The sequence below is a fragment of the Hydra viridissima genome, unplaced genomic scaffold, assembly GCF_058129835.1.
Source record: "Hydra viridissima isolate aposymbiotic clone 2 unplaced genomic scaffold, HvirCarnegie_v1 scaffold_1, whole genome shotgun sequence".
In the NCBI taxonomy this organism is placed as follows: domain Eukaryota; kingdom Metazoa; phylum Cnidaria; class Hydrozoa; order Anthoathecata; family Hydridae; genus Hydra; species Hydra viridissima.
In genome coordinates, this window is record NW_028324300.1 from 27713250 (window position 1) to 27733983 (window position 20734).

Consider the following 20734-nt stretch of genomic DNA (forward strand, 5'->3'; position numbering starts at 1 on the left):
ATCTTATGGTTTCTTGGCTAACAGCAGTTTCTAGAACCTCAGGAAGCTGTATTTGGAGAATTCGTGCAGTAGTGAACCGTTCTCTCAGTGTTTGGAGCATTAAAAATTGGTCCTCCACGGCATTGGTACCTCGTGGTCTGCCTTGGCCAAGTCGTCTAGCGTGATCATTGGTCCCTACAAACCTTTTTAGAAGCCTACCGACTGTTTTATTAGACACTTCAAATCTTCTAACAAGTTCGCGATTTGTTAATTCTTCATTGGAAAAAGTAACAGTTGCAACATTTATCACAACGTAAATTTTGTCTAGAACTCTGCATTGCGAACAGATTTATTGCTCAAATGGTAGTTATCTTTTCTATAGTTAAAACAATTTAAAACCAATACATACTTTTCTTTTAGAATGGAGTTTTAATTACAGCAAAGCATGCTACTTATGAAAAGTTGCTATAATTTCGAAATTAAGTAAGGGCAACGGAATAAAACCTAAAAAAGGCGTAACAATAAACATTACCATCTTTGTAATTGATAAATCTGGGATATACATAATATTTTTTGTTATTTTGCGGTTATATATATATATATATATATTTATATATACCGATATTAGAATCCATTGGACTTAAAGTCCAAAGGGCTATAGTGTCTGATGGAGCGAACAAAAATAGAAAATTCTATATTATTCATAAACTGGAAGATTGCAGTAATATAGTAGATGGAGTAGTTCACTAAACATGGAACCATTGTGCTCCAGGTGGCTACAAAACAAAAGTTGATATTTTGTATTATTTATTATATCTCAAGTTTTTACTTATTATTTCTCAACCTACATGTACTAAAGTAATCCAGCAAATGATCTCAATTTCTTTTCATCATCCGCGTTACTTCTTAAAATATTAAGAACGTCAATCTATATAAAATTAAGCTTAAAACTTGGTTCTATTGATGTTATCTTTAATAAGTAAAAGGAAGTTTATGTGACTGGTTAGGCGAGACCAAAATTTTTTTCAATGTATCCGACAAACTTTAAGAGAATTAAATTTCCATTGTTTTTAAACAATAGATTTTAACAATGCGCAACCAGCATGGTTTGCAAAAAACAATAAAATTGCACGCCCATCTCTTATACGTCCATGATTAAAGACATCTTAAACTGGTTATTCCGAAAGACGTCTTGTTAAGATGTCTTAGAGACGTCTTAAACTGGTTGTCGGAAAACGTCTTAAAGTCGCGTGCTAAAGCCGTCTTAAAAACGCTTTTAACTAGTTGCAGACGTCTAGACGAGTTAAAGATAAGTTAAAGACGTCTTAGGTTGGGTGGGAAATCAACGTGTGAAGACTGCGCATATTTTCATCAGGGTTTAAAACATTTATTTAAAGAGATTTTACTAAACCAAGATGAACGAAAAATGGGACGTGATGGTGTCATACAATTGGAATACGGGTAAAGAATGCGCAAATGATCTACACAAAGTTTTGAATGAAAATGGCTATAAGGTTTGGATTGATGAAAAGAATATGGCTGGTGATTTAGAAAGTGAAATGGCAAAAGGTGTTGCAAACTCCCAAATTATATTGTTATTGGTTTCAGAAGAATACGAGAAATCACATAACTGTACGAGAGAATACACACATGCCAACACCTGTAGGAAAATAATCATACCTATCAAGGTTGAAAATTATGAACCTCCTTTTGATTCCAAATTAGCTCTTATTATTTCAGGGAAGATATTTTATCAACTTTATGAAAACAAGGAGGAAAATCTGAAAAAGATATTAAAAGAAATTGAAAATCGAATCGGAAAAGGTCGCTCGATCAAAGGTGCGTAACAGTAATTTTATGAGAAAGTTAATGAAATTCTTCTATAAGTTAATTTCTTCCTTAATTTTAATTTTCAATTTCAAATTTTCTTTTAAAGTTTTGAACTTATATAGAACACACCTTTTTACAAATGTTATCTTTGGGTGACCAGCTTTTGTAAACATGACATTTTATAGTTTGCAACATGACATTTTATAGTTTCATTTAAATGAAAAAAATTACTATTTGCAAACAGATAGAAGTTAATTCTATTAATGTTTTTTTTTTTTTTTTTTTTTTTTTTTTAATAAGGTTAATAATATTTAATAATTAATATTGTTATTACCTAATATGTTATACATGTTTAAACAAAATGAAAATCAGTAATAATTATTTTTAAAATAACTATTTTAATGAGCATTTAGTATATATAAAGATTATACTTAAAATTTTAAAAATTAATAATCAAAATACAAACAAAAAAATAAAAATAAATGTTTAATTACCTTAAGGATAGCAGGATACTTTTGTTTTATCAAATTCAAAGTTCAATAAGATTTCATAATTCAACATCCTAAGTATGCTGAATTATGAAATCGTATTGAACCACCTAAGTATGAAATCTTATTGAACCACCTAAGTATGCACCAGTTATTAAGGATATGTCTATTTGGAAATCTTGCAGTCCATCGCTAGACAGTTTTGGAAATAATTTTGTTGAAATTTTATGAATTTTGATTTGTGCTAGTTTTTTAATATTTATATAATATTTTATATAATAGTAAATATATATATTCATATAATAGATTTATATAATATTTTAATATACTTTCTCTTTTTTTACTGCCTTTAACAAATGAAAATATAAAGCTTACATTAACTGTGATTGCACATCAGTGATATTCTATGATATTATGAATATTCTAGTTTTTTTCCTAATTTTGAATTTGGCACTAAAAAAATACTTTCCAAAGTTAAATTAAATATTGTGATTTTAGGCTCTTCAAAAATGCTAATGTTAAAAAAAAAAAAAAAGTTAAAATAATTTGAATAGTGAATGCTAAAATAAAAATAAACTGATTACAATTTAAACAAAAAAAGTTTTAAGAACAATGATTAAATTAATAATAATATAAATTATATAAACATACAAATAAACCATTTTGGTAAAATGCACCATTTTTACATATTAAGATTTAATGGTAAACTTCAATTGTGTCCAGCACTTCCAACTGCTTCTAAGTTTTCTTACATTTTGAACATGAAACATTTTGTTGAGAAAAAAAAAGTTTACCAAACCAATTTGTCATTTAGAATTAAACAACTCACAACAATTTACTTAAATACAGACCAGAAAAAAATCACAAATTTTTGCTCATACATAAGACAGTTTCCAACAACAATCTGTTAAGTATATATAAAAGTTTTCATAAAGTAGCTTTAAGTTTTTTAAGCTAAAACTAAGTTCATACCCAAAAAAGTTTTGTTATGTAAAAACATAAAATAGTTTATAAAGTCATTCAATATATTTACAAAGTTATTGATTTATATATATATATATATATATATATATATATATATATATATATATATATATATATATATATATATATATATATATATATATATATATATATATATATATTAATAACTTTATATATAAACTATATTGTTTTATAAAACATACTTATTATGGATAAACCAGGCTTAATGAGTAGTACTGCAGTTAAAACAATTGATGAACAAAGCACTCTTGACACCCAAGAAAGTAATAATGCACTACACAATGTTATTGACTCTAGCATGTCACCAGGAAGTTCTTTGGATCATGAAGGTATGATAAATAATTGCAGGTTTTATTTTATTACTTTTAAAAAAAATCATTTTTTTATAACAAAGTATTTACAACACTTGTTTTAATTTTCAGGTTTCATAATTCTAATAAATATTGATGGTTTTTTTTCTTAACCTTTTTAAAAGAAACAACCTTTTACAACCTTTTACATAAAAGAAACTTTTAAAAGAAAACAACTTTTACATTAAATTTAAGTTTTATTTAAGTTAAACCATAATTAAATTTAAATTGCTGTTCAAGTGACATTGTAATTTACATTATCATTTACCTTTAAAATGATCAAATGTATAGTTAGATAATATGTCACTGCCATACTTATAAATACAATATACATAAAATGTTAACAAAAATTGATTGTTAAGATGCAAGCAACCTGGGATAAGCTGACCTAAAATTTTTTTAAATTTACTTCTTGTCTTAAGTAATCTTTTCAAGATTACTCTTTCTCAATCATATCAATCATTTTGATTGTTTGTATATCCATGTATGTGTATATATGTGTTTATTTATGTGTTATAATAGAGAGATTGTATTAAGTAACAGTGGATATTCAAAAGCATAAAAGTGGTTTGAATGGGAAGTTGAATGAAAACTTCACAATCTTTTATTTTTAAGTAAAGTTGGTTTTTCTTCATAAAAGTCTTAACTAAAGCAAGGAGTCTTAAAGTAAATGCTGGAATTTTATAGTTTTCACAGATTTGTTCCAGCACTTACTAGAAATATAAATCTAATAAAAGAAAAATGTGTGTATGTGTGTGTGCACATATATATATATATATATATATATATATATATATATATATATATATATATATATATATATATATATATATATTGTTGTTTATATTGCTTTTATTATAATTGCTCTTTTAGACAAAGTTCTTCACAATTCAGAGTTGCTGCTACAGTTAAAAGCAAAGGTTGGAAAAGACTGGTTGAATTTAGGACGTTTTTTATCAGTTATTGATAATGACCTTGATGCAATTGATGCTGACTACAATGATTTGGAAGAGAAAGCATATAGAATGCTATGCTTGTGGAAAAGGCAGCAAAAACTCCCTACATTAAATGCTTTAGCTTATGCATTATACAAGATAAATAGAAAAGATTTGATAATAGTGATGGAACAGTTTTCAAGTAAAAACTTTTTTTAAAGTATTTTTTAAATAGCTTTTTTTTTTAAATCCTGTTTCTTTGAAGTTTAAAAATACAGTAAGAAGATTCATAAAATGTTGTTTTCTTTTTTTTTTATGTGTTTTATAATAGAAGTTAAAGTTATTCTTCATAGAAATAAAGCTTTGAGAGTTTAATTGTTTTGGTTTTTTTTTTATACATATATTTATTAAATAAATCATTTGAGACAAAAAACCCTTTCAAGCTGTCCATAAAAGCTAGAGTAAAGTGCATTATTGTAGTTGTCAAAATTAAGTAATAATGTCAACTCTAAATGCACAGGAGTAATGTGGTAGCAGAGATGGACATGTTCTTTACAAAATGTTAATAGTACATAACAACTTTCCTAACACTACATGCCAACCAAAAATTTTTACATAAGTAACATTTACATAAGTTTTATATATTTTTCATTATTTCATAGTAATAGGTTATTAAATGGTTAATTAAAAGTATAAGGAATAAAAAAAGAAGATAAATAAAAATCTATAAATAGAAGATAAGCAAAAAAAAAAGGTTGTGTAAGAGCGAGATATAAATTGTAAAAGATTTTGGGTACCAAAAGCATATTGTAATGTGGTTTATAATCTTCTGGAATTGTTTTTTGTAGATGGTTTAGTAAGACACAGTTTAAAAAGTTAGATGTGTGCAGCATATCATTTCCATAATGCTTGCCAAAAAATGACATTTTCATAAAAATCGGTGACTCAACTTGGCATTGATTTTCCAATAATCCTGACAGTTTCTTTGCATTATTTGTCAATTTTTTCTCAACCCATGTATGTAGTGTTGAAATGCCACAGCACATGACAAATTGGACAATTTTTTAATAAAGAATTGCCTAATTTTTCTAAAGTTTTCTAATCAAGCATCAAAAGAAAAACCTAGTGCATCAAAACAAATTACTTTCAGGAAGGTCAATCTCCCCACAGGATAAAAATTGACTTTTTTTTCAAAGTTCTCCTTATTTTTCAATATCTTTTCTTGGTTTTCCTTTAAAACATTTGGTGTACAGAATTTAACACTCTTAAACCATAAGTTATTTTACAAAGTACATTATTCCTTTTTTTTTTTTTTTTTTTTTTTTTTTCTTTTTGGTTTTATTCTTGATTCTCAATTTTCAAGGACAAAATGTTCAGTGTTTCTTTAAGTAAAAGTCAATAAACATTTTAAAGATTGAGAAAATCTTATTAAATGTATTAGCAACAAAACCCTCTATCAGGCACTTTAATTGTAACAACTGGCTTTCTTAAATTTAAACCATGTTATTTCTCATTGCATAATGGTGGGTTATTTATGAATGAGATATATAGGTTTAGATTGATTTTTTAGCTATAAGATTTAGTTTTTCACATAAAATTGAAATGAACTGTTGCATATGATTGGTGTTTATTAGGTTACTTTGATGTGTTGTAACTAGTTGCCTAAAAATAATGTCATTATCCCATTCATCATTTTAAAATAGCCAAAGATTTTTCCCATGGAGACTCTTAACACCTGTGAACTATATATTCTTTGAATTATCTGCTACAAGAAATCATAACAAACAGTTCATGGAATATATTTTCTAATATATTTATGCTTTTGAACAGTTTAACATTTTTTGAGTTGATTTATGGAACAGTACAAATCCAATATTTATGTCAGGTCATCTCATGTCAAATCATCAAAAGAAAAAAGAAAGGAGTTCATTATCTTAACATGCATAATCTTCCCAGTTAACATGCATAATCTGCCCAGTTAACATGAATGAACTGCCAAGTTATTTCTTGTTTCAGACTTTCTTGAGAAACTTATAATTTAACAGTCCCACCAGCATTGCAAATCCAATCAGCATTGTATGACAAAGATTTATAAAGTTTTTAAAGTTTTTATATTGTGCTTCACAGAGATCTAAATCATACTTAAGTATTTAACTTATTACTTTTAGTATTTAACTAGTTAATTTAATCTTATAGTATGTCAAAGAGATTGTCTATGATATATCTAATTATATAATCTTGAATTTTGTAGGCAAAAAGGTTTTTGTCTAAGGAATTTTTTCTCTTTAAAATAAAGCACAATTGGGTAAAGTGAACATTAACTTTTGCTCCAGTGATATTATTGATCCTCATCCTGGACAAGATGTTGATAACATTCATCAATATAAAGCATTCTTTCTGTTTCAGATTTGCTTTCAATAGATTTTTTCTGTTTTGATTGAGAAAAAACTTTATATAATTTGAATTCAGTAAGAGTTTATAGCAAGTGCGTTATACCTGACACAAAGAATTGCGTTAATGAAGAGATAGACACACAGAAAAGTATGACCACAGTATTAATGAAAATCTTGCCTTTTAGCAATCAATAAATTAAGCATCTTTAGCCTTAGACACTGTTAAAAGTTTTAAATCTTTTAACCTTTTTTAAATAAAACTAAAATATTTTTTTGTTTTCCTAAAATTGTTGATCAATGTTAAATGTTGTTCTTTACATAAACATGTTTCACACCTAAATAAACTATAGTAAAGATTTGTGAGTTTTTTCTCTTGTTTTTAACGGTTATACTTTTTAGATAAATCATTTGGATATGAGACAGAAAGCTCCATGAAGCCACTTGGAGGTTTGTTAGTATGAAGGTTTTTGTAAAAATGTAAATTCCTATTGTTTGAATATTTTTTAAATGGTTTCAAATCAGATAACGAACTTTAATATTTTTTTTTATAATCAAATTCATGTTATTAATCTGAATTAACAATAAATTTGATTTTAATTGGTGAAAATTTTTTTTAAAACTTAAAACTTTTACTTCCCACTTTTTCAAACATTTGTGTATTTTTTAGATCAAGTAAGTTTACAACAGATAAAATTTATCTTTTAAAGGATAATTTATTTTAGATTGATTTTTAATAACTTTTTGGTATATTGTTTTGCATAAAATATTATTTTTGCAAGCAACAAATTTTCACTTCTTATGAAGCAAGTTGTAAAAATTTTCCGAAAGAAGTAGCTTAAATAGTGTTGACAATCAATATCATAATTGTTAAATTTATTAAAAAGATTTTTTTCAAAAAGTTGAGTTTTCCTCTAAAAGTAAGTAATTTTTATCTCCAATCTTCACCAAAATTATTTTATGACAAACTTTGTAAACATGGAGTCTGGGGTGGTCCACACCTGGCCTAAAACCTTCCCTGGGGAAAATTAGACCTGTGTGCAAAATTTGACGAGGATCAGATCAAAACTGTGGATTTATATAAAGAACACACCCACATACACCCATACATACAAACTTTGGGTTTTATATATATCTAATATAGATTATATAATAATAGATATGGTATATATGTAACATAATAAATAAAATATATATACAGAATATATTAGAATTCCACTATAAGCTTTTTTCAAATTTTGACTTTTAAAAGTTTTTTATTCTATACTCACACCACATATTCTTATATTTATGTTCTTTCAGAAATGCGTGGAACACTGAAGAAGTTTTATCAAATGACTCATGGAAAAATTAATCAACTTGAACACAATCTGATAAGTGCCACTAATGTTGATTTTTTAAACAAGTTTGTTGAATTGACAGTAGTTGATGCAAATGATGTAGAAAGAGATACTGTTAACATTGCTGAGCGAGAATTGTTTCTTCGCAGACAAATGACATATAAACCAATTACGTTTTATGAACTGTTTTCAAAAGAACTACCTTTACTCTTGATTTCTGGTATTGCTGGAATTGGAAAAACCTGTTTGCTCAGAAAATGCTTACTTGACTGGGCCAGTAATACCTTATGGGAAAAAGTTGATTTTGTTATTTATCTTGAATGCAGAAAGTTAAATCAGTATCAAAATATTGTTAGCATAAACGAGCTGTTAAAAGTTTTCTACAAGAATATTTTTAAAGAATGGGATGTTTGTGAACACTTTTCAATGTTGTTTGTGATAGATGGGTTGGATGAATTTGCTTATTTGGATGAATTAATAAATCATAATCCTCTAAAGCCAAGTAAACAACCTATTGTTAATGCATTAGCAGAAGCATTGAATACTCAAAAGCACAAGTGTGTTGTTGCTGGAAGGGTTGGAGCTATACTACAATACAAAAACAGAGTGACAGAATGTATGGAGATGTTAACCATTCAAATAATGGGTTTTAATGAAAAGGGAATAAATGAGTATGTAGAAAGAGTTGGAAATGCAAAAGAAGCAGTAAGAAATGTTCTTAAGTCATCTCAAATTGCTAAAGCAATGGCATCTGTTCCATTTTATTTATCAGCAATGTGTACGATTATTGGTTCATCTATACTCAGTGACTCTTATTCATTCTTCAGTACAACTGAGTTATATTGTTGTGTCTTTATATACTTTTTGCAAAAGCACATAAACAGAAAGAACGAACCAGTTTATAAGTTAATGGAAAAGGAGAGAATCAAGCAATACATTTTAAAAGTTTGTAAAGTTGCTTGGCATTTTTTTAATGAAGGCAAAGTTGTTTTTTCCCATAAGGAAATTAAAGATATTATCAAAGACATTGACAAAACGGAAATCGGTCATTTGGGTTTCATTGAAAAAGTTGAATCACAGCTTGGTTATCAGTATCAATTTGTTCACCTGACTTTGATGGAGTTTTGTGCTTCAATACATGCGCACATTAATTTGAGTCCTGAGGAGATTCTCAGTAATAAAAAGTTGCAAAGCTGCTTGCCAATGATATGTGGACTGAAAAATGAGAATGGAGGATCTTTTTTGAGATTTCTTACTAACTTGAAAACATCAAAGAAGGGAAGTAATTTCATGCTTGGTAAGTTCATGAAAAGTATTAAACAAAATTTAGAAAAGAATTTGTACTTCATTTGATAGTCATGTTTGTGATTTATAGTGAAAATGCATCGATTTTTTGCTGACTTGTTTATTTTAAATGAAGAAAGAGATTCATTGCTTCATGCTGTGCTTAGTAAGTTTATTGTTCATGTTAAAGAATTTGCAACATTGCTTTTAAATATATTGACTGTGTTTGTTAAGTTAAAAATATCAGTTGAACAAAAAAAAGCAACAAAGGAATTTAGTCCACCAAGAACTTGAAATATTTAAAACAGATGAGACTTAAAATATGCAAGATAATAATAATGTTAGGAGGTTAACTTAATTTTGAGGCTTTTCTTAACATTTTAAAAATAAGCATAAATTTTAGATTTAAATATGATTTTAGCATTTTAAATTATAATTTACTAATTAATCTTGAAAATTTAGCATAATTTGTTTAGTAAACTTGAACAAAAATAATTTTTTTTTTTTTTTTTACCAAAAATGATCAGATTTGAGCCTTCAAAATCTCATTTGCGGCATGCACTACTTTTATTCTTTAATCAAAAGAAATCTGTTACTAAAAGTCATTGTTTGCTTGCAGAAACTTATGAAGAGCATGCACCATCTGTTAAAACATGCAATTACTGGTGTGGACAATTTAAAAGTTGTGATTTTGATCTAAATGACAAGTAGCGCCCTGGTCAGCCTAAAAAGTTTGAAGATCTGGAATTGTAAGAATTGGACAAAGACTCAGCTCAAATTCTAAAACAATTGTCTGATACGTTAGGAGTCACTGAAGCTGCATTTAATAAGTGTCTACAATTGATGGGAAACATCCAAAAAGAAGGTAAATGGGTGCCGTATGCACTGAATGAAAGAGATTTAGAAAGAAGATTGGTAATGAGTGAAAACCTTCTCCATGGGTATAAAAGAAAATCCTTTTTCCATTGAATTGTTACCAGTGATAAAAAATGGATCTAATTTGTCAATCTTATGCGAAAAAAATTGTGGTGTGACCCTGGTCAAGCGTCAGCATCTATGTCAAAGCGAAATATCCATAGTAAAAAAGTTATGCTTTGCATCTGGTGGGACTAAAGAAGTGTGGTGCATTATAAACTGTTAAAACCTAAAGAAACTATAACAGGCATACACTACCAACAACAATTGATTGCTTTGAATCAATTTCTTAATGAAAAATGCTGGTGCTTACCCAAACAGTTTATGCATTACATCTAATTTTGACTTCGTCAAGAAGCAAGTCTATTGGGACATGGTTGTTTCTATCATTAAAACTACTTTTGAAACTAATTTCTTAATCTTTCACTCTGAAAAAGAACAAATTATATTACTAGACACAATTGAGAATATAATTCTAAAAAAGTTTTCAAAGTGTTTTAAGTTTTGCGCTTGTGCAAAATTGAGTTGCTTAGGTTACGTGACGAGATTATATTATATACTACAATATTATATATTATGCTAATAATAGATTATCTTTCAATTTCTTTTTTTTTTTACTTGTGTTTCAATAAATATGAATATATAGTTGCTAATTATATTCATATGCATATTTAAAATTTAAAAGTGTCTGTTTTTTGCTTCTGAATTCTTAAGTCTATATAAAAAAAAAGTAAAAAATAATCTCTTTTTTTGAAAAAGGTAATTTAAAAGGTAATTAGTGTTTTAAAGTTTTTTAGTTTTTTTTACTATTTTTTTGTTTATTGACCATAGTAACAACACCAGTTTTGACTTTTCAGCATCATTACAGGACCATAAGATTATCGGTTTAAAACCTTCACTTTTTAAATTTTTGCTCAGCGTTGTTTATTATTATTTAGGTTTATTTCTCCTCCATCTCTTTGTTTTCATTTCTCATTTAACAAGGAAATTTTTTCTAAAATAAAATTTCATATAATGTGTTTTTTTTTAGACTTGGTACCAAGAAAAGGATTAGAAGAGGATTCTTGTAAGAATTACTTATTATTTGGTAAGAATTATTTATTATTTCAATTTGTTTATAGAATCTTTTACATAATCAATTGATTGAAAATGTGATTGCTTTATTTTAGGGAAAAATTTCTTTGATCTGTTCACTTGCTGCAAATTATTTTATAATTGATAAATTCAACTACTTTATTTTGGTCATTTGCAAAATACCATCAAGCATTTCTTGCTTTAAATGATTTACTTTCTGCATCAGGGTTCAGACCTGAAAACACTGAATGAAACTTTTTAAAAAAAAGTTTTAACGTCTGAAAAAAAGTAAAGCTTTTTGTAATGTAAACTTTGTTGGTCGATTTTGTGAAAAAAATGGTTCTCAGTACATTAAAATGTAAAAATTCAGTGTTTTACTAATTGTAGTTGAAATAGTATTTCTGTGAGTTACAGTCGTTATCTAGTTAAATGGATTGTTTTTTCATATTTATTAGTTAGCCTCATTTTATAAAAAAAGTTTTTAAGCTTTTGCTTTCAATGTTAGTTTTGTTATTTTGTTGAATTGTTAGAAAATAGTTATTAGCTATTAGTTTTTTAGGTATTAGCCTGTCAGAAATATGTAATAAACAAGTAAAAAATGTTAAAAAATTTTCATTTTCCTTATGATTTTGAAATTGTGAACATTAAAGTATTTGTTGTGTGGTTTGACTTGAAAAGAATTGAATTTATGATTTCTCTTATCTTTTGGATACCTTAGTCAAAATTAGTTTTTTATGTGAAAAAAGCCCATCAACAGGTTTTAGAGAAAAAGAAGTTATTTGTGTTTTACTTTACTACCCACCAAAATTCAACTTCATTCGGCATTATCAGTAGGTTAACGCTAGAGGGTGATACACACTAATAACCTCTTATTCAAGTTTCATGTTAAAACAAATTCTCTTTCTAAAATTGGATTAACCAAAAACTGTACAAAATTTGTTTATTTCCTTTCTTCATTAAACTAAAATATTTGTCCTTCCCTAAGAAATATAGGGCTGTGGGTCAGCATATTCACTCCCTCCAAGATTTTGGGAAAAAGGAAGAGGAAGCAATCCATTCACATTAAAGTATTCATTTAGAATTTAAAATTTACTCCCTTTTCCCAAAAAAATTTAGATAAAATTGATTTCAAACTTACATATATCAAAAAAAGGACTTTAACAAAATTACGATAAAAGTTCAAAGTAAAATTAAACAAGTGGTTTATAATAAGTTTATAATAAGTTATTACTATTTAAAAGAAACAAAAAGAACAATAAAAGGAAACGAAAATAGTAAAAAGAAAAAGAGATTTCATCAATATGTTCAATTCGAGGTATATTAGTGACTTGCTCATAGTTGAATGACATTCATAAACAACTTTAACATCAAAAATTTCCCATTAAACAAACCACAATAAAACAAAAACTTGCAAACTTAAGGGATTAAAACAAACACAATAAAGCTTGTAATAGTTTCTAAACAGGAACAATTCGATTATTTGAAATTACTTTCATGACTTCACCAAAGTTGAAATTACTTTCAAAGTTCACCACACGTTCATGAGTATCACCAAGATGACTGTTGCAATTAGACTCTTTTTGTTGAATGTAAACATAACTTGTTGTGTGGTTTGACTTGAAAAGAATTGAATTTATGATTTCTCTTATCTTTTGGATACCTTAGTCAAAATTAGTTTTTTATGTGAAAAAAGCCCATCAACAGGTTTTAGAGAAAAAGAAGTTATTTGTGTTTTACTTTACTACTGTTTTCATTCAACAAAACCTAAGACAAACAGGGACCATTTTTTTTTGTTGTTGAAACAGAGGAGGAGAAGAACAAGCACAAAAGATATGAAAAAGAAAAGAGAGAGAAAGTTAGACCAAAGTCTTCACAGGATTTGACCAACATTGAGTAAGCTTCTTTATGAACATTTGAACTTGAACCTCTTGTTAGTGAAGATTTTATAGAATAAGTTTAATAGATTGTCTTATAATTAAATTTTATTAGTGAAGCTCTTAAAGATCATCTTTTATCTATTTAATTTCTTATAAAGTTGGTTTTAAGTACAAATAAATTATCTACCTCATTTAGTTCGTTTGTTAAACAAATCAATGACAATGGTTTTTTTAATTAAATTTTTATTTTCCTTATACGCATCATGAACGCATTTTTTACAAATATAGTATTAGTAAAAAAAATTGATCATTTTCAAGATAACGTAATATTTTAACTAAGCTTGAATTAGCAAAGTTAATTTGTGTGATATGGAAGTACTATGCTGTAGCAATTTGTGTATAGTAGGAGGCATAACATACCAGTCATACAAACTCACTATAGGTTTAGCTGTTTCAGTGGCAGTATAAATCTAGTTCATCGTTGTTAATGGGATATCCACAAGATATGGTTATGAGATTGTTAAGCAATCTTTTGTTCACAATCAACATAATTTCAGAAAAAAACTTTATGATTTTTAAATGATCCTCTGGCAAAATTACCATAATTTATTTCAGCTGCTACTATTAATATTGTTATACCATCTATATAAAGACAGCTTTGGCAATATTAATGGCAGCAGCTGAATTCAGACAAAAATATATATTTTTAGGATACTATTTGAATTTTTCCCCTAAAAAATCGTGCAAGAAGGGGATAAATATAGGTTGAAAGACTAAGTATTCACTTTTAATGCAAGAGCTTCCTTTGCAGTCATATTTAAGGGAAAAGTTTTATCCAAAGTGTTAACTTTAGTGATCTCTAAAACATTAAACTTTTTTTTAAAAAAAACGTGTTTTATTTTTTATTTTTTTTACATGCAGCATTTGCACTTTTTGCAGAGGCTATAACTAAAGCATGATGTTTTTTTGTTTTTTCTACCCAAAGATCTCTCATTTTTTATGGGGCTTTTCAGGAGCAAAAAGGCTACTTTTATTGATCATAAGATTTCCTTGAATCCATTGATATTCTTTTTCTATAAATGTATTATAATTTCTGACACATTGTTTTTTTCTTCACTTTTGAAATAAATTTTTCTAAAGTAACCTCTACTTTATTTATGTTCTCTTTGCTAATTTTTTCAGTTTTTTTTATTTCGTTAAGTAAACCCTTCCATAATCGTAATTTATTCATTCCTAATTTACGTATATTTAGGATAAGATCTAATCTTATCATTGTTATTGTTTTTAAGAATCGCCAATTAAGTAAAATCATTAATATATCAGAAACAATTAACTGAAAAAAATCTCCTTTGAACTCAGTGGAACATTTTTTTAGCTAATATTTTAAACAAAAAATATGTATATATTCTATTTTATTTTAGATAATTCTTCTACTTTGAACAAAAAAAAATCAGATTTTGATTTTTTTTCTCAATATCTTTGAAATATGTAAAGTTAATAGATTATCTTAAAAGTAAATATAGACTTTTATTTAGATTAAAAAGTCTCCATTTTTACAAAGTAAAAATCTCTCGTTTTTTAGATTTCTTTGAAAATAATATTAAAATTTTTAACTTCTTTTAACTTATAAAATTCTTTTAAAATATAAAATATAAGTTTTATGAAAAATTTATTTTTACTTTTAAAAATCAAAAATCATTGTGGTTCAATATTATTTTAAAATGCGCGCTATACTTACAAAAAAGTTGTGAGGGGTTTATTGCCATTTTTGTTGTTGTTTTGAGTTACTGTGCAGCGTATGAGATTTTTCAAGAAATACTTTAAATACGTATTTCGTGAATTATTTGTTTAATGAATATTTAGAAGTAGAAAATAATTTTTGAACTGATTTGTGATATATTCGATTGTTTCAATCTATTCGATATACAAAGTCATATCCATTTTACATTTTTTAAACACGAAATTGTGTTTTAAAAAATTTTAAAGTTGAACTTCAAAAGAAATTGTTGTTGCAAATAAATAAATATTGTAAATAATATTAATATGCTATCATTCTTCTTCAGATGAAACTCGAAAGATTTTCATGGAATGCTTCTTTGAAGCACAGGCGTCAATTACAGAGGACTTAAAAAGATCAATCGATGAACGATGGTGGTGGATTGCTATACGCGATGGAAAAACAGCTCATAACGTTTCACATGAGAAATATTTCATGGAGAAGTTTATTGATGCAGGTAACAGTTTGGATGATTTAATTGTTCGTAAAAGCATTTTATCTGAGGATGAGAAAAAACTTCTCATCAAATGCTCAGCCAATGTTCGTTGTGTCTGGTTATATCATCCAGTGAAGATCGATGGATGGACACCGGAGCATAAGATTAAAGTACTGTTGATATACATTATCCAAACTTTTGTATCAAAGAAAGAGTTCGAAGGTTTCCTACCGTGGATTCGACTCGCTAATAAATTAACTCTTGAACTTCACGAAGACACGAACTTCATCGACGCCATTTGCGAATGGCTTCGTGGTTTGAACTTCAATAAGTTGAAGATCTGGTACCGAGGAAAATCTTTCGATAACATCGGTGAGTTGAAAAAGTTGAAGTGAAACACAAAAATAGCTTGAATGTTTGAATATTTTTAATATGTTAAATAAATATGTAAAATGTATAGATAACACAAGAATTATCTTTGAGATGAAATATTAAGTATATGAAAAAAATAAATTTTTCTTTAAAAAGATGACACGTTTTTTTTTGATTTTTTGATTTTTTGAACTTGAGCGAAATTTTTTTTTTTTTTTTTTATTAAAACGGAAGTTTTTCAAATTCTACAAAAATTTATAATTGAAATATAAAAAAATTACGTAGGTTTTTTTTGTTGTTGTTGACAATGGTAACAATTATGAAAGGAATTGAGGATTGGAGAATTTTCAGAACTAAACGTAATTTTTTTGATGTTGAAGAAATTAAAAAAATTAATAATAATTAAAACTCGAAAAATTGAAAAAAAATATTTTAACGATTTTTTAAAAGCTTTGAGTGGTGGACATTTTTTTTCTCACGAAGGAGGATTGACAGCTTTAAGGTGAGTTTCCACTCATCCGTTTAAGCTACGGAAAGAAAAAGGGATGGGAAAATTAGTCACATGAGCTAGTGCAGTAATTAATTTTCAAAATTAAATTACGAACTGTGTATGCTAACGTGATCAATTTTCTCATCCCTTTCCCGTAGCTAAAACGGATGAGTGGAAACTCACCTTTATATATATATAGTTAAAAAATGGTTGACTTTTATTAAAAATAATCAGTTTAGTTTCGTTTCGAAAACTTTTCAGTTGTTTTCAGATCAAATTTTTTAAACCCGATTCATTTATGTTGATTGATTTCATTATTGACTTACGTTATACATTTTGATAAGTTTGGGCACAGTTCCAGAAAATGTTCCTAAATAATGGTCAATTTTTTTAAACCATCATTTTTGCATAATTTTAGTTGTGCTAACAACTGACCTACGTAAAACATGATTTCTCGATGTCACAAAATTAAATGAGACGACTGATAACCGCATAAACTCTTGTAACAACTGAGAAGTTAAGGGTCAGTTTCCACTCATCCGTTTAGCTACGGGAAAGAGAAAGCGATGTGAAAATTAATCACGTGAGCATGCGGAGTGATTAATTTAAAAAATTAAATTACATTTTTTAACTTTAATCTTTAATGTTTTTTTTTTCCTTCCTAAAAATTTTCTCTTTTTTTTAAAGAGGGAATCACTATTTTGTTGTCTGATCATCTGTGATATCATTACAAATTTAAAAAACTTCAGCTGGATAGTCACATGGTCTTATATTTTAAACTTAAAGATTGCATGTTTTTTATCACTTTAGTAATGCATTTTGTATATCACTAAGATTTTAAGATTCCTAAGAAGATTCTTTTTTTACTGATATCAAAAAAATGTTTTTATTTTAAAAAATTTTAAATAAAGCTATTTTTTACAACTTTTAGAAAATAACACTATTTAAGCCTATCTTATGTTTCTTTTTCTCTTTTAACTAATTTAGAAATTAAAGTTTTTAGAGAACTTAGATTGGGGTGCAAAAAATAAGCCACATTATCATTCTTGATTTTAAGTATAAAATGTATAATCAAGCAAAACAAAAAAATTGGATGTGGCAGTTAAATATATATATATATATATATAAATATATATACACTAATATTTATATAACAAAAATCTTTAAAAATACGGAATAATATGGGTACATTTAATATTTTAGAAAACAACTAACGGATATAGAAATTGGATGAATTATTGAAGCTGCTGACCGAGGAGTCTCGTAGAAGCATTGGAAAGCGTTTTAAACGGCAAAACTCCACTATCAGCAGATTGGTGAAGAAATGTAAACAAACTGGTGCAACTGATAGGTCTATTGGATCAGGGAGAAAGCCTAAAACTTCAAAAAAGGAAGATCGCTACATTCTTAACGCCTTCAAAAAAGATTGTAAAGTCACATGTAGTGAGATAAAACTAGATTTGAACCTTACTAATATCTCAAAGAGGACAATATTTCGTCGAATAAAAGCATCAGGTAAATTTTTTTCTGGAAAGCAAATAAGAAAAACATTTTTTAGTAAAATCAATCACAAAAAAGATTAAAATGGTGCATTGAGCACAAAGATTGGACATGTGAACAATGAGCTAAAGTTATTTGGAGCAACGAGTCTCCTTTCGTCTTGTTTATAATGGTCGATCTCACTGTTGGAAATTAGTCGGGGAAAAATTAAACCCCCAAAACATATAACGCAACCATTAAACATGACAAAAAGATTAAAAATCACACTTATTATAAAATATTCAAAAGTTCCGACGATTTTTTATGATGGTAAATCACACTTATTATAAAATATTCAAAAGTTCCAACGATTTTTTATGACGGTAAATGGTGGTATAAAAGTTGTTGAATAAAACTTTGCTTTTCAACTCTGTTAAACTTAAAAAGTTTATTATAAATATATATTTTTATATTATAAATATATATTTTTTATTATAAATATATAATTTTATATCATAAATGTATATTTTTATATCATAAATATGTATTTTTTTATAATAAATGTATATATTTTTATTATAAATATATATTTTTATATTATAAATATATATTTTTTTATTATAAAAATACATTTTTTTAATTATAAATATATGTTTTTTTATTATAAATATATATTTTTTTATTATAAATATATATTTTTATATAAGTTCGCAAACCTCCATCAAAATATTTAATTATCCTAAAAATTTGAATAAAACTTTGTAATTGATTTAGTTGTATTCGGTTATCACATTAAAAAATATTTACAAAAAATAATACCATTTATACTTATTGATGAGGCATTCAACACGGAAGAAACTCCAACTTCATGAGAATTAAGGACAGCAGTAGAAAGAGATGAAAAATAATAGTTACTTAATAAAAAATAATACCATTTATATTTATTGATGAGGCATTCAACACGGAAGAAACTCCAACTTCATGAGAAAAGAGATGAAAAATAATAGTTACACAATAAAAAGATTGACCACAGCATTGATTGATTTTGGAAAACTTTCTCAAGCAAAAAGTTCAAAAACAAGAGAGGTTTTTTTTCTTTCATTTTTATTGTAGTATTTTAATAATTTATATTTTATTTTAGTAATTACTATTTATTTGTCTGATATTTTACATTTAAGATGGCCTACCTAAGTTTCAGGTTATTCATTCATCAATTAAAAGAAGCCTGGAGTGCAACCATTACCAGTAAAATGTGTCGCTTAAGCAATCTTTTACATATTTCACTTTTGGAGGTCTATTCCTTTCTGTATATTTGTAACGCACACTTCGCCTCCATTTTCATCATGATTGCTGCTCTTTGGTTATGAGACTGAGGTTTACTTAGGAGTCCAATGCATTCAAAATAATGAATAGTTGCAGAATCTAAAAATAAATATAGACCTCCAACTTCCGGCTAACTTTTTTTTCCTTCTTTAGAAGATTAAAAGCTTTCCATTTTAGCTTTTTTCCAAAGCTTTCCAAAATAGTAAATAAATGATTTAGCCATTGCTTGAAACAACCATCAAAGGTTTAGAGGAATTTAACAAAAAAGACTTTAAAATCAAAACAGACCTAAAACAGTAACTGAAGACAAAAACTACATTGAAATATTGTTTAAGCAAATGTTTTTAAATATATTTAAATACTGTGATTTTTCAAAATTCTTTAATTATTCGTTTTAACAAAGTACTCATGTGGTAAAAAAAATTTTCTTTTCTTTTTTATTTATGTGCTATTTCCATTAAGCAAGTCCACACAGCGAGATTTCATTAAGCAAGTCCACACAGCGAGATTTGACAAAAAAAGGTTTTATTGTCACATTATCGTATTCTTCCAAACAATAATGCTAGTTGCAACTTGTTAAATTATCGTAAGAATAACAGTACCATTAAAATTAAATTAGCAGAACAGATTATTAGCATGTGCTATTTCATGTGATAAAAAATTATTATTCGTCTATAATGTATAAAAAAAAAGCCTTATAAATATTGAAAATAGCCTGGAAAATAATTTTCGTTTGAAAAAAGAACTTTAATATTTCAAGCTTCAACAAATTTAAATACTTGAAATTTTTTTTATGTTAAAATTTTAATAGTTTAATAGTTAAACTTTAACAGTTTTATTATTATTTAGCTTTATATATATTTTGTCACTTTTTTGAGGGTGACTGTTATTCAAATAAATAATTTTAGACAAAGTAAATAATTTTAGAGTTGTATATTTATTTTAAATTAATGTTAAATTCTTAAAGAGCAAAAGATGATGTTGTTTTTTGAATACAAATACTATACTACAGCCTATTAGTTCATTGATTGAAGTTCTTTCTACTTTAAGATATTCTTGTGTTGTGATAAAAAATTATTATGCGTCTATAATGTATAAAAAAAAACCTTATAAAAATTGAAAATAGCCTGGAAAAAACTCATTAACCAATGTTACCTCAAATCGTCATCTTGCTCCATATGCGGAGCGAGATGGCAACTTTAAAAAAAAGTAAATTCGATGATACCTTTACCTTCTCAAATAACACGATTTCATAAATTCCTGTTTATAAGTAATATAAATGGTTATGTAATTTTTGAAACATAAAAATTATGTTTCAGTATGTAGACCCAAGGTTAGATATTAATTTCACTAAAGGGTTAAATCATTTGCTGAAAGGTCTGTTTCGTGT

The 20734-nt window shown here is 26.7% G+C and overlaps 1 protein-coding gene across 9 annotated transcripts; it reads left to right on the forward strand.

Annotated features, from left to right (window-relative positions):
* Positions 1-1193: 1193 nt before the first annotated feature.
* Positions 1194-18360, forward strand: LOC145184242 (NACHT, LRR and PYD domains-containing protein 3-like). Of its 9 annotated transcripts, none has more exons than XM_090076177.1 (9): positions 1194-1818; positions 3503-3631; positions 4526-4789; positions 7380-7427; positions 8280-9614; positions 9693-9767; positions 11547-11582; positions 15531-16052; positions 17746-18360. In XM_090076177.1, exons 1-9 carry the CDS (start codon positions 1395-1397, stop codon positions 17754-17756), a joined length of 2844 nt encoding a protein of 947 aa, XP_089932303.1. In that variant the 5' UTR covers positions 1194-1394; the 3' UTR covers positions 17757-18360. The 9 variants fall into 9 exon arrangements, with proteins under 9 accessions (XP_089932303.1, XP_089932301.1, XP_089932305.1 ...); XM_090076175.1 differs by having other exon boundaries at positions 11547-11603; positions 17746-18358; XM_090076179.1 differs by lacking the exon at positions 17746-18360 and adding an exon at positions 13396-13483 and having other exon boundaries at positions 11547-11603; positions 15531-15665.
* The last annotated feature ends 2374 nt before the right edge of the window (positions 18361-20734 follow it).

Coding starts and splice junctions, on each gene's coding strand:
- LOC145184242 (XM_090076174.1), top strand. CDS start 1,395: ATGAACGAAAAATGGGACGTGATGGTGTCATACAATTGGAATACGGGT. Junction 3,632..4,525: donor AAGTTCTTTGGATCATGAAG/GTATGATAAATA, acceptor TTGCTCTTTTAG/ACAAAGTTCTTCACAATTCA. Junction 9,615..9,692: donor GGGAAGTAATTTCATGCTTG/GTAAGTTCATGA, acceptor TGTGATTTATAG/TGAAAATGCATCGATTTTTT.